General features: G+C 48.2%; 1 protein-coding gene across 4 annotated transcripts in view; it reads right to left on the bottom strand.

Moving 5' to 3' along the window:
• The window catches only part of LOC117362460 (E3 SUMO-protein ligase RanBP2-like), a 353,806-nt gene that overhangs the window by 258,222 nt on the left and 81,306 nt on the right, over positions 1-14,278 (bottom strand). For all 4 annotated transcript variants that reach the window (XM_033948861.1, XM_033948860.1, XM_033948862.1 and 1 more), the window contains exons 8-9: positions 3,261-3,351; positions 1,056-1,265 (exon numbers count right to left, since the gene is read on the bottom strand). In XM_033948861.1, coding sequence (XP_033804752.1) covers positions 1,056-1,265; positions 3,261-3,351 — 301 coding nt within the window. The remainder of the gene's footprint in view (positions 1-1,055; positions 1,266-3,260; positions 3,352-14,278) is intronic.

Below are 14,278 nucleotides of genomic sequence, written 5' to 3'. Positions count from 1 at the left end.
CACTAATGCAGTGATTTCAAAAAAGCAAGTCATTCTCCAAAAAACACTCATGCAAATGAGGTTGGCGGAGAGTAGCGAAGGTTTGCTAAATTTGCATGTGCCCATCGCTGGTGATAGTGATGAGACACATGCGCAGAAATCATGCACAAAAAATACCAACCTACCAAATCAAAGATTGGTAGAAGGGATGCCCATTCTCTCCCGCCACCGAGCAATGACCCCCCAGACTGTGGGAGAGATGCCCACTTCCTCCTGCTGCCAAGCAATGCCCCCTGCCTGACAAGGGGAGAGATGCCTACTCCTGCCACCAAGCAACACTGCCCATGACACCCTCAACAGGGAAGAGATGGCCACTCCCTTCCGCTGCCAAGCAATGCCTCCTACACCTCCCCCCCATGCCTCCGACGACCCCCCCACCCCTTACCTTTTTAAAATGGCAGGCCTTCCTCTCTCCGGCGCATCCTGGGATGCAGCGGGGAGGGGCCTAAGGCTCTGATTAGCCCATACACCTAAGGACCCTCCCATAGGAGGGGCCTTAAATAATCTGGCTGGAGAAAGTAGGCATATATTCTTCAATGCTGCCAACTGTGCCATCAGAATTTCTTCAATGGCACTATAACATTCATACACAAATTGTCAAGGAAATTAGACTTCCTAAACAAATTTATAATGTAAAGACAGACAATTAAGTTGGTTTCAACTAAGATTTGTACATACTCTCTCTCAAGCATGGGGTTGATCTGGAATCAAACACACTCATGCATTTATTTAGAGTTTTCTGCAGCATCATAAAGCACATACAAAACAGTATTTGCCATGCACACCAGTTACATCCGATCCCAGTTCCCAAAATGTAATACCATATTGTAATCCACTTTTATTTATTTATTTTTTAAAAAATTTAATCCGCTTAAAACCTATTTGCCAGAATGTATGAACATTTTTTTAGGAAAAGCCACTACTACTGTTTATTTAATATTAAATTAATATCAATATATTTATATAAAATAAATTGAAAACCAGGGATACCACATGTTTTCATTAAAGTCTCTTACCATTATCATATCTAATTAGTTCAGCTACCTCCAGTGTCCGAGTATCAACATTCCTGATATCATCACTGCTCAGAAAAGACCATTCCATTGACTCCTGGCTCTCACATAGAGCATCAAGTAAGTCATTCTGCCCACTTTTGTTTGCAAATGTTTCTACTACTTCCTTAAAGAAATCTTGCTTGCCAAGGCTAAGGTTAAGCAGCATGTGTCCTATTATAGAAGAAAAAAGAAATAAAAGTAAAAAACAATAGTATATGTTGTACTTAAAGTGTTACATGAAGGAAAATCAAGTGTGTATTTATAAGATCATATGACTTTTTCTGATGCACTTGTGATATGCAAAACTGAATAAAGAAATTAAAAAAAAAAACAATAATATTTATACATATTTTTCTCAAAATAGTGGAGACCATTTTGTTCAGTAAGCATTATCAAGTTAGTATATTGTAAGCATTTTATACAGCAAACAAGCTAAAAAAACTGTAACCATTTTGGAGCCTGACTTTTTAGTTCATTATGGAAATCTCTAAATTCTGGTAAGGATCTTTACTCAAAAATTACTTTTCTTTATGTTATGACTAAGGAAAACAATTCTCTAAGAGATCCTATTTATTTATTCATTTATTTATTTAAATGTTTACACTACAATGTATAGTCAAGTCTAGATTGAGAACACATACTTTGGAATGAAGAGGTAGAAAACCCCAAAGCAACACACACCTGCCATTACCCTTCCATAGTTTTTATATATTTTATAATTCATTTTATAACTTTCACTTCTTTATATTCACCCAGTTTACCAGAGGAATTAAAAAAAAACATGAAGAAATTAGATCTTAGCTGCTAAGTTGCTTTCTTCAACTCTCTCCAGATCAGATGTATGGTTTTATGCTTCCCTACTACCAGATCAAAGGAGAAAACCACTGATTTGATGTCCTCAATCTATAAGGAGATCCATGGAGCTTGTACTCTCTCTGGAGGGAGGGAACTTGCATAATGTCCCTAAGGGGTCATAATACAGTAAAATGTGCTGCCAAGGACCTACTATTCACTTACCCCAGTTACAGGTGATAACAGCTACCTGGACATTGAGGGAATGTATGTTCTGTCTCTTATCCAGACTCTCTTCCAGGAAGCCCAGGACAACAAGCAAAAACATTAAGAATAAAGAAAACTCTCTTTCCCCACTTCTTTTGCAGCAAGTTAGGGAATGAGAGAGAGAAAGAAATATGGTGGACAGTAGTGCTGCCCAATTCAGGAAAAAAATTTTGATTTGAGTCAGCCTATTGAATCGAATTTTCGATTCGATTTTCCTGCCCAATTGTGTGTTTTTTCAAATATCCTGGTGGATTTATTTTATAGCCTCTTCACCCCCTTTGCCTTCTCCTAGCCATACTAGCGCTGTGGTGTAAATAAAATAAACAAACAAAAAAGACTTTTCTTCTCTCTATTAAATCCTAGCTCATGTTCACGGTCTAACACCAGCTCTGGCAGGATACACATTTCAAATCTGACATATTGTAATCACAAAACAGAAAATAAAATTTTTTCCAACTTTTGTTGTCTGGTCATTATTCAAATCATGTTGGTCCCAGGCTCTGGTTGTCTTCTGATAACTCGCTTGCCAGGGTCTCCTTTCCATTTGTCGTTTCCTTCTTTCTCCGTGCTAACCATCCATCTTCCATCTCTGTCCTCCCCTTCCGTTTCCCTTCCCTCTCCCAGAGGTCTGGCATCTTCCCTTTTTTTCGTCTCCATCCACAGATCTACCCTTCTCTCAACTACCCTTTCATCCAGCATCGCTCCCTCCTTCCCCAACACCCCAGGGTGCACCAGCTCTCCCTTTCTTTTCCCAACTACCCTCCTATCCAGTATCTCGATCCCCCCTCCACACCACCCTGCTTTCTGTTTTTTATTATTGTAAAGCCACTTTGTTATTTAAAAAGGCGGGATAACAAATTTTTAATAAACTTGAAACTTGAAAGACAGCCGAGTGTAGGAGGAAAAAAAAATCCTTAATCAAGCCAAATGTAGGCATTATTAAAAAAAAAAACCACAAACAACTCAAAGCCTAACATGTGGTAGCCACTGTCTTGAAATCCTCTTTTGGTGTAAATTGTTTAAAATTTGAGCAATTAAGTGCTTGACAGAACCATCATTTTTTAAAATGTTTGACACTTTTAGAAGTATATGATTTTGTAATGTTACCTGCTTGGCTTTGACGATCAAAGGCTAGCATTTCAAATAAATCCTGGTTGTTGTCATCCCCTTTTACTGATTTAGTCTTTGGTTTTGGGACCTAAGAATATAAATAAATAAAAAAACAAAAACAAATAAAAATAAAATGCATTTCCATTATATATTGAAAACTTAAACATTCTATTACTCTTGAGCAAAAAGTCATCCAACAGTAGCAGGGAAATTACTTAAAAAGGAACCTTTGTTACTCCATAAGTTGCTTGGAGTTTTAAAAGTTATAAACAATTTTATTCTGTGCTCTCTCCAAATCTGAGCAGATTACATTACAAATAACACACATGATATGAGACTTAAAAGCAATCATTGAATAGCACAAACATAGTACACATTAATTTAAGAGAAATTTTTATCATTTACAGTTGAAACTAGAACTATGCTAATTGCTTTCTCTATCTGTAAAGCACAGTTACTTACCGTAACAGGTGTTATCCAGGGACAGCAGGCAGATATTCTTTACGCATGGGTGACGTCACCGACGGAGCCCTCGGTACGGACCTTTTTAACTAGAAAGTTCTAGTTGGCCGCACCGCGCGTGCGCGAGTGCCTTCCCGCCCGACGGAGGAGTGCGTGGTCCCCAGTTAGGATAAGCCAGCTAAGAAGCCAACCCGGGGAGGAGGGTGGGACGTAAGAATATCTGCCTGCTGTCCCTGGATAACACCTGTTACGGTAAGTAACTGTGCTTTATCCCAGGACAAGCAGGCAGCATATTCTTTACGCATGGGTGACCTCCAAGCAAGCAGAGAGGGAGGTGGGATGGTTGGCCATTAGGAAAATAAATTCTGTAGAACAGATTGGCCGAAGTGCCCATCCCGTCTGGAGAAAGCATCCAGGCAGTAGTGAGTAGTGAACGTGTGAACTGAGGACCAGGTGGCAGCCTTGCAGATTTCCTCAATGGGTGTTGAACGGAGGAAAGCAACAGAAGCAGCCATGGCTCTGACCCGGTGGGCCGTGACAGCACCTTCCAGTGACAGACCGGCCCGAGCATAACAGAACGCGATGCAGGCAGCAAGCCAGTTGGACAGCGTCCGTTTAGAGACAGGACGACCTAGACGGTTAGGATCGAAGGTCAGGAAGAGCTGAGGGGACAAGCGGTGAGCCCTGGTACGGTCAAGATAGTAGGCCATGGCACGCTTGCAATCTAGAGTGTGTAACGCCTGTTCCCCAGGATGTGAATGAGGTTTCGGGAAAAAGACAGGCAACACAATGGACTGGTTGAGGTGAAAAGCTGAGACCACCTTGGGAAGGAATTTAGGATGGGTACGCAGAACCACCTTGTCATGGTGAAAAACAGTGAACGGTGGATCTGCGACCAGTGCATGCAACTCACTAACCCTCCTGGCAGATGTGATGGCAATGAGGAAAAGCACCTTCCATGTGAGAAGTTTGAGCGAAGTTGTGGCAAGAGGCTCAAAAGGTGGTTTCATGAGGGCTGATAAAACCACATTCAGGTCCCAGACAACAGGAGGAGGTTTCAGAGGTGGTTTGACATTGAAGAGGCCTCTCATGAATCGGGAGACCAGTGGATGAACCGTGAGAGGTTTCCCGAGGATAGGCTCATGAAACGCAGTGATGGCACTGAGGTGGACTCTGATTGAGGTAGACTTGAGGCCAGCATCGGATAGAGAGAGCAAATAGTCTAGTATCGTTTCCACCTGCAAAGAGGTGGGATCGTGATGACGCTGCAGACACCAAGAGGAGAACCTGGTCCACTTCTGATGGTAACATTGGAGGGTGGTCGGTTTCCTGGAGGCGTCTAAAATGACACGGACAGGCTGAGACAGATTTCCTGGGGAGGTCAGCCCGAGAGAAACCAAGCTGTCAGGTGGAGCGAAGACAGATTGGGATGCAGTAGAGACTGACGTTGTTGTGTAAGTAGAGTAGGAAACACAGGAAGAGGAATGGGCTCCCTGGAGCTGAGCTGAAGCAGGAGGGAAAACCAGTGTTGGCCAGGCCACCGAGGAGCGATGAGAATCATGGTGGCCCTGTCCCTGCGGAGTTTGGATAACGTCCGCAACATCAGAGGTAGGGGAGGAAAAGCGTAGAGGAACCGATCCGTCCAGTCGAGCAGGAATGCATCCGGGGTCAGACGATGATGAGAGAAGAGTCTGGAACAGAACTGGGGCAGCTGATGGTTGTGAGGTGCTGCAAAGAGGTCCACTTGCAGAGTGCCCCAGCGAGCAAAAATGGAGTGGAGTGTGGTAGGGTCTAGAGTCCACTCGTGAGGTTGAAGGAGTGGCTGAGATTGTCGGCCAGGGAGTTCTGTTCGCCCTGGATATAGACAGCCTTGAGGAAGAGATTGCGGGCTGAGGCCCAGGTCCAGATGCGGAGAGCCTCCTGACAAAGGAGGCGAGAACCGGTGCCGCCTTGCTTGTTTATGTAGTACATGGCGACTTGATTGTCTGTGCACAGGAGAAGAACCTGAGGACAGAGAAGGTGCTGGAAGGCCTTGAGAGCATAGAACATGGCTCTGAGTTCAAGGAAATTGATGTGATGTAGACGCTCTTGCGGGGTCCAGAGTCCCTGGGTGCGTAGATCTCCCAGGTGAGCTCCCCATGCATAGGGGGAGGCATCCGTGGTGATGGTCATGGAGTGAGGGGGCAGATGAAAAAGAAGACCCCCTGGAAAGATTTGAGGAGTTCAACCACCATTGCAGAGATTGCTGAAGAGACGATGTCACAGAGATGGGTTGAGAAAGAAGATCCGTGGTCTGTGACCATTGGTCTGCAAGAGTCCATTGAGGTGTCCTGAGGTGGAGCCGCGCCAGAGGAAGCACATGGACCGTCGAGGCCATGTGGCCCAGGAGGACCATCATCTGATGAGCCGGGATGGAGTGACGGAGTAGCACCTGACGACAGAGGTGGAGCAGTGTCCGTTGACGGTCGGAGGGGAGAAACGCCCTCATTAGAGTGGTGTCGAGAACTGCTCCAATGAATTGAAGTCGCTGGGTAGGAAGCAGATGCGACTTGGGGTAGTTGATCTCGAACCCCAGGAGATGGAGGAGGGAGATGGTGTGATGAGTGGCTTGTAGCACAAGTGGAGATGTAGGTGCTTTCACCAACCAATCGTCCAAGTAGGGGAACACTTGGAGGTTGTGAGACCTGAGGAAGGCCGCCACCACAATAAGGCACTTGGTGAATACCCTGGGCGATGAAGCGAGGCCAAAGGGTAGTACTTTGTACTGATAGTGGCGGTGTTGTACCTGAAACCGCAGGTAGCGACGTGAGTTCGGATTGATTGGGATGTGAGTGTAGGCCTCCTTGAGGTCCAGGGAACATAGCCAGTCGTGTTGAGAAAGAAGAGGGTAAAGCGTGGCAAGGGAGAGCATTCTGAATTTCTCCTTGACGAGATACTTGTTGAGGTCCCGGAGATCGAGAATGGGACGGAGGTCTCCCGTCTTCTTGGGAACCAGGAAGTAGCGGGAGTAGAATCCCTGACCCCTTTGTTCCGGAGGCACTTCTTCGATGGCATTGAGAAGAAGGAGGGATTGGACCTCCCTCAGGAGGAGGGGGGTTTGGGAGGAGTGAGAAGCAGACTCTACGGGAGGGTTGTCTGGTGGAAGAGTCTGGAAGTTGAGAGAGTAGCCGTGGCGGATGATGTTGAGGACCCACTGGTCCGATGTGATGACCTCCCAACGGCTGAAGAAAATGTGGAGACGGCCTCCGATTGGATGTGGAAGAGGCAATGAAGGTGGAAGACTGGCTATGCCCTGGAGAGAAGAGTCAAAAGGGCTGAGAAGGTTTTGCAGGTTGAAGAGGCTTGTTGGGTTGGTTGGACTGAGAACGAGCCTGGGCATGGTGCTGTTGCTGACAGGGCCGCCGAGGTTGTTGGGAAGGCGGATTGAGTGGTCTGGCTGAGAACATAGAAACATAGAAGGTGACGGCAGATAAGGGCCAAGGCCCATCAAGTCTGCCCACATCAATGACCCTCCCCTACCTCCCTTTGCGAAGAGATCCCACCTTTCGATCCCATTTAGCTTTAAAATCAGGCACACTGCTGGCCTCAATCACCTGCCTCGGAAGACCATTCCATCGATCCACCACCCTCTCGGTGAAGAAGAATTTCCTGGTGTCGCCATGTAATGTCCCTCCCCTGATTTTCCATGGATGCCCTCGTGTTGACATGGGTTCCTTGAAGAAGAAGATATCCTCCCCCACCTCGATACGGCGCGTGAGGTACTTGAATGTCTCGATCATGTCCCCCCTCTCCCTGCGTTCCTCAAGGGAGTAGAGCTGCAGTTTATTCAGCCGTTCCTCATATGGGAGATCCCTGAGCCCCGTGACCATCCGTGTGGCCATTCGCTGGACCGACTCAAGTCTCAGCACATCTTTGCGGTAATGTGGTCTCCAGAATTGTACACAGTATTCCAGATGGGGTCTCACCATGGACCTATATAATGGCATTATGACTTCGGGCTTACGGCTAACGAAACTCCTTCGTATGCAACCCATGATTTGTCTGGCTTTAGATGAAGCTTTCTCCACCTGAGTTGCAGTCTTCATGTCCTCACTGATGATTACCCCTAAGTCTCGTTCCGCTACAGTTCTCTCTAGGATCTCACCATTAAGAGTGTAATGGATTTTTGTTGCCAAGGTGCATGACCTTGCATTTTTTGGCATTGAAGTTTAGTTGCCAGGTCCTGGACCAATTCTCCAGTAGGAGGAGGTCGTGTGCCATACTATCGGTCTTGGATTTGTTGTCAGGTTGTGTTCTTGTCCACTATATTGCATAATTTGGCATCATCGGCGAATAACGTTAATTTACCCTGAAGCCCTTCAGCCAAGTCCCTTATGAATATGTTGAACAAGATTGGGCCCAAGACCGAGCCCTGCGGCACTCCACTTAACACCTCTGTCGTTTCGGAGGGGGAGCCATTCACCACCACCCTCTGAAGTCTACCTCCTAGCCAGTCCCCCACCCATGTAGTCAAGGTATCTCCCAAACCTATAGAGCTCATCTTGCTCAACAACCTGCGGTGTGGTACGCTATTGAATGCTTTGCTGAAATCTAAGTACACGACGTCCAAGGACTCCCCAATATCCAGCTTCCTCGTCACCCAGTCAAAGAAGCTGATCAGGTTGGATTGACAGGACCTCCCCTTTGTAAACCCATGTTGACGGGGATCTCGCAGATTCCCCTCGTTAAGGACCGCATCCAATTGGTGTTTGATTAGAGTTTCCATTAGTTTGCTTACTATTGATGTGAGACTCACTGGTCTGTAGTTCGTAGCTTCCATCCTACTTCCTTTTTTGTGGAGTTACATTAGCTGTTTTCCAGTCTAGCGGGACTTTTCCTTTGCTAAGGGAGAGATTGAAGAGTGTTGATAGTGGTTTCGCCAAGGTGTCTTTTAACTCTCTGAGTACTCTGGGGTGTATGTTGTCTGGCCCCATGGCTTTGTGAACCTTGAGTTTGGATAGTTCACTGTAGACACTATTGGGCGTTATCTCGAAGCTGCAAAAAGGGTCTATCGAGCTATCCCCTGTTGGTAGTTGAGGGCCGGATCCCTGCGCCTCACGGGTGAAAACTGAGCAAAAGTATTCATTTAACAGTTTAGCCTTCTCGGAGTCCGATTCTACATAGTTCCCGTCCGGTTTCCTAAGGCGTACTATCCCTCCTGTGTTCCTGTTTCTATCACTAATATACCTAAAGAATGCTTTATCGCCCTTTTTGATATTCTTTGCTAGATTCTCCTCCACCTGCAATTTGGCCTCTCTGACTGCTGTTTTGACGGTTCTTGACTTGGCCAGATAGTCTTCTCTGGAGCCCTGCTTCCCTGAATGTTTGAAGGAGATGAATGCTCTCCTTCTCTTTTATGAGGTTAGAGACCTCCGTAGAGAACCACTGCGGTTTGTTTTTTCTTCGTCGTTTACTTACAGATTTAATAAATCTGTTTGTTGCTTCGTGTATGGTAGTTTTCAGCGTTGACCACAATTCCTCTACATTATCAGTCTCTGCTTGGTTTTGCAGCGACTGATGGATGAATTCCCCCATGTCCTCGAAGTTGGTGTCCTTGAAGCTGAGGACCTTAGTTAATGTGTTGGGTTTGGTGAAACCTTTTCTGAGGTTAAACCATACCATGTTGTGGTCACTGGATGACAGCGTGTCTCCCACAGAGACATCTGTGACACTTTCTCCGTTGGTAAGTATTAGGTCTAGAATCGCCTGATCCCTAGTTGGCTCCAAAACCATTTGCTTGAGTCTTGCTCCCTTTATAGAGTTTAATAGCCTTTTGCTGCTGCCGGTCGCAGAGGAAAGTGTGTTCCAATTCACGTCAGGCATATTGAAGTCCCCCATCAATACTGTGTCCCCACGCAAGGTGATATTCTCTATGTCCTCGATTAATTCCATATCAAGGTATTCCTGTTGCCTTGGAGGTCTGTATACTATGCCAAGGTACAGGCATTTGTCCTTTCCCCTGGCCATATTTACCCAAAGGGATTCCCCTGTGTACCTAACATCTGTGATTCTGGTAACTTTGATGTCATCTTTGGCATATAGTGCTACCCCTCCTCCCATTTTGCCCTCCCTGTCTTGGCGGAACAAATTGTAACCCGGTATGACCATGTCCCACCTGTGGGAGTCCGTAAGCCAGGTTTCGGATATTGCCACCACATCTAGGTCAGCGCCCCTCATTTCCGTCTCCAATTCCAGAATCTTGTTGCCCAAACTGTGGGCATTGACATACATAGCCTTCCAAATCCTAGGTTTGTTATGGCTATCTAGTGATCTTCCCGATTGAGCTCCATCGGCTCCTTTGGTATTGTTTGCGATGTGTGTATTTTCCTTAGACCCTGAAACATAGTGTGAACTTACCCTGGATTCGAAAATGTCAGTATCCCCCCTGAACCCGGAAATGTGAGCACCCCCCCCAGATCCATGATTGCTATGTGTATATACCTCAGATCCTGAATGGTATTTGCAGCTTACTTCATTAGATAGGTTATTAGTGCCCGTACCCTCCCCCAACTTACCTAGTTTAAAGCCCTATGGAGTAGGCGGGCTAATCGGTGTCCAAAGACATTCTTCCCTCTGCTGGACAGGTGCAACCCATCTGGTCCCTGTAGTCCTTGTAGTGCCTCTCCGTGGTTCAGGAACCCGAAGTTCATCTCCTTGCACCATCCTTGCAGCCAGTCGTTTGCCTTCTGGATCCGATTCTCTCTGGCTCTTCCCTTGCCTCTTACTGGAAGGATCGAGGAGAACACAACCTGCGCATCCAACCTCCTCAGCTTCTCACCCAGGGCACCAAAGTCCTCAGGTATCCTCTCCGGGGTGCTCCTGGCGGTATCGTTGGTTCCGACATGGATAAGAAGCATGGGGAAGTGGTCCTGGGGCTTGATGAGACTGTCCAAGCAGGCGGTTACATCCCGGATCCTGGCTCCTGGTAAACAGCAAACCTCTCTCGATTGAATATCTGGTCTGCAGATTGGGCCCTCCGTGCCCCTCAGCATTGAATCCCCAATTACCACAACTCTACGCTTCTTAGGGGAGGGCCGTACTGATGTCTCTGGGACCGGAACCTCCTGCTGGATATCTTCCTGTTCCTCATTGTCAGGTCTTCCCTGAAGCAGCTGGAATCTGTTCCTCAATGGGATTTGCGGGGTTGATGTAGAACTACCCTGTGTGTGAGAAAAAGAGACAGTATATGAGGAAGGTTTTTTGTGTTTGCCTGTGGAGGAGGTTACCAGCTGCCAGGAGTCAGCGTCGTCTGCCTCCTCCTGAATTCCAATTGTTGGTCCCAATGAAGCAGGAATGGTGGTTTTGGGCGTCCCGAGGATGGTCCTGCCAGGTTCCTGTACGGTGATCTGGGACAGTTCCTGGATGACTTCATCGATGTAGGCCTCGTCATCCCGGATACCTCTTAAGCGCATGACTTCCTCTCTCAAGCTATTCAGTTCTTGTAAAAGGCTGTTCTCTAGTTGATCCGTCGTTTCTGTCTGCGTAGAAACTGTAGCCATTTTTGTGGGGATGGCCTCGGTCTGTACAGATACCTCTGTGCTCTGTCCCAGCTCTCCCTCTGTTTCCGTGGCCACCCCCTCGATCCCTTTGATGACTAGACCGCCTACCTTGATTGCAGTCCTGTTGCTTCTGGTTCTACCTGCCATTTTTTTTTTTTTAAAGATATTTGTAAGTTATTTAATTGGGTGTTCGTTAGTTGTCAGACAGTTGAAGGTTAGAAGGATGAAGGTTAGAAAAATGTAGGGTGTCAGCTAATTGTTAGTTATACTGCCTGTTTATTAGTTTGCAAGTTTGAGGATAGGGTGACTTCTGGTAAGAAGAAATTAGAATTTAAGCAGCAAGTTTAAGAAAGTTTAAGAAAGTTAGTGATAGAAAGCAGCAAGTTTTAGAAAGTGAGTGATAGAAGGTTATAGAGGGGCTGGGATAGCTTAAAAGCTGGATTAAAGGTTAATTAGCTAGTTATCAGTGAAGGTGATTGTACTCTGCCTTGTTGTGCATTCGGATCCTACGTTGGCAGTTTTCTGGAGCCCCTCCTAGAGGCCCTTCTCGAGGCCCTTCGCAAAGGCGCTCTCGCTAAGGCGAGCGCCTTTGCCGCTCGCCTTCGCCGCGCGCCGAACGGCTGCGCGCCGTTGGCTCGCCCCCTTTTATGGGGGATCTCGGCTGTGACATCGGGGGGTGGGCGGAGCTACCACGCGCCTCTGCCCGCTCCCTTTGCCGCTTCTCCTGCCTTCTCCGCTCCTCTCCGCCCCCTTGTACTGCCTCCTCTGACTCTCCTCCGACTCTCCGCTTTTCCTGCCCTCTCTGCTCCTCTCTTTCCGCCCGCTAAGTCAGCCCTCAGGACCTGAAATCAAGCACACACACACACACACTGCACCTCCGATCCTCTCCTCTTACAGCTTTCCCACGTGCTTGATTACAGAAGGCGCCCCTTGGCTGGTTAAGCGATGTGGACTCTCTGCCTGCTCGCCCCCTTTTATGGGGGATCTCGGCTGTGACGTCGGGGGGTGGGCGGAGCTACCACGCGCCTCTGCCCGCTCCCTGCGCTGATAGGAGGATTGAGGCCTGTAAGGTCGAGCAGGTGGAGCCTTTTTCTTCGGTTTAATCAGGGTGTCCCATCTGGTTTCATGGGCCGAGAGTTTCTGGGTGGTGGAATCCAGGGACTCTCCAAAAAGTTCATCCCCGAGACAGGGGGCGTTGGCCAGACGATCTTGGTGGTTAATGTCCAAATCCGATACTCTCAGCCAGGCCAGGCGGCGCATGGCGACAGCCATGGCAGAGGCACGGGAGGTCAGCTCGAAGGAATCGTAGATAGAGCGGACCATAAATTTTCTCAGCTGAAGGAGACCAGAAATTTGTTGTTGGAAAAGTGGAATCTTCCTCTCCGGAAGATACTTTTGGAGGGCGGACAGCTGTTGGACCAAGTGTTTCATGTAAAATGAAAAATGGAAGGAATAATTGTTCGCCCTGTTGGCCAGCATGGCATTCTGATAGAGCCTCTTGCCAAACTTGTCCATGGTTTTGCCCTCTCTGCCAGGAGGGGTGGAGGCATAGACGCTGGAGCCCTGAGTTTTCTTCAAGGTGGATTCAACTAGAAGAGACTCATGGGGCAATTGGGACTTATCGAAGCCCGGAATCGGGATAACTCGGTAGAGGTTATCCAACTTGCGGGGAGCCCCGGGTACTGTAAGAGGGTTCTCCCAATTTTTGTAAAAAGTTTCCCGTAGGATGTCGTGTACGGGTAATTTGAGGAACTCCTTGGGTGGTTGCTCAAAATCCAGAGCCTCCAGAAAGGCTTGGGATTTTTTGGAGTCTGACTCCAGAGGGAGAGATAAAGCTGCTGACATCTCCCTGAGGAACTTTGAGAAGGAGGATTGCTCAGGTTTTCAGGTGGTATCGGGTGCTGAGGGGTCCTCTTCGGATGAGGAGAGATCCTCCTCGGTACCGGGGGGGGATTCTTCCCATAAGTCCGGGTCCCGGACCTCCGGGAGCGCATGCCGAGACACCGGGGTGGAAGGCTCGGTATGGTGGGTCTTAGATAAAGATGTACCAGAGCGCACCGAAACGGTACCGGGAGAGGAAGACCGGTGTCGATCCCGGTCCCGGGAAGAACGGTGCCCCGCCCGGTCCCGAGGCGGATCCGTAGTGGTATGGGAGTGAACCACAGGATGGGCGTGAAGTTGCTCAGCCGAGAGAATCGGCATGGAGGTATTGATTGGTACCGATGGGGTGGATACCGGTTGTTCGGTACGGGGCTCGGGCCGGTCTGGTACCGAAAGGAGCGGTGCCAGGATAGTAGGCAACAGGTGCTGGAGTTGATGCTGCAGCTGTTCCTGGAGTTGAGTTTGGAGGATGGCCGCGATGCGGTCATCCAGTGGTGGCACCGGAACCGCTTTCTTTTGTTTTGGTTCCTTAGGTGCCGCTCCACGCCCCGGCGATGAGGAGGCCGATGACGAGGCACTCACCGAAATCGGGGCGGAGCGTTTTCGGGGCCGGCGTGAAGCCGGTAAAGTCGGTGCCGCCACTATGGTTGGCGGGCGCTCGAGGGAAGAGGAAGGCTTCTTAGCCGGCTTACCTGGCGCCAGCGGCGCCGATGTCGGGTCGGGCGGTGTCGAAGTAGTCGGTGTCGATTTTGATGGTACCGCCGTCGATGCCGAGGAGTCCATCGTCGACCCGGTGCCGAATAAGATGTTCTGTTGAATTTGGCGATTCTTGAGTGTCCGCTTTTTAAGAGTGGCACAGCGGGTGCAGGAGTCCGCCCGATGCTCCGGACCCAAACACTGCAAACACCAATTGTGTGGGTCAGTGAGGGAGATCGGTCGTGCACACCGCTGGCACTTCTTAAAACCGGGCTGCGGGGGCATGAATGGGAATACGGCCTCCGCAAAATCAAACCCCGAGGCCTGTATAATGGCAACAGGCCCCGCCGGGGCAAAGACGAAAAAAGGAAAGAAATTAAAGATTTTTTTTTTTTTTTTTACAAATCAAAAGAAAAGGTAACCCGAAGGTAGAAAGAA

The sequence above is a fragment of the Geotrypetes seraphini genome, chromosome 6 (assembly GCF_902459505.1).
Source record: "Geotrypetes seraphini chromosome 6, aGeoSer1.1, whole genome shotgun sequence".
Classification (NCBI taxonomy): domain Eukaryota; kingdom Metazoa; phylum Chordata; class Amphibia; order Gymnophiona; family Dermophiidae; genus Geotrypetes; species Geotrypetes seraphini.
Note: the sequence above shows the minus strand (reverse complement) of the source record. Positions and strands in the feature narration are given on the sequence as shown.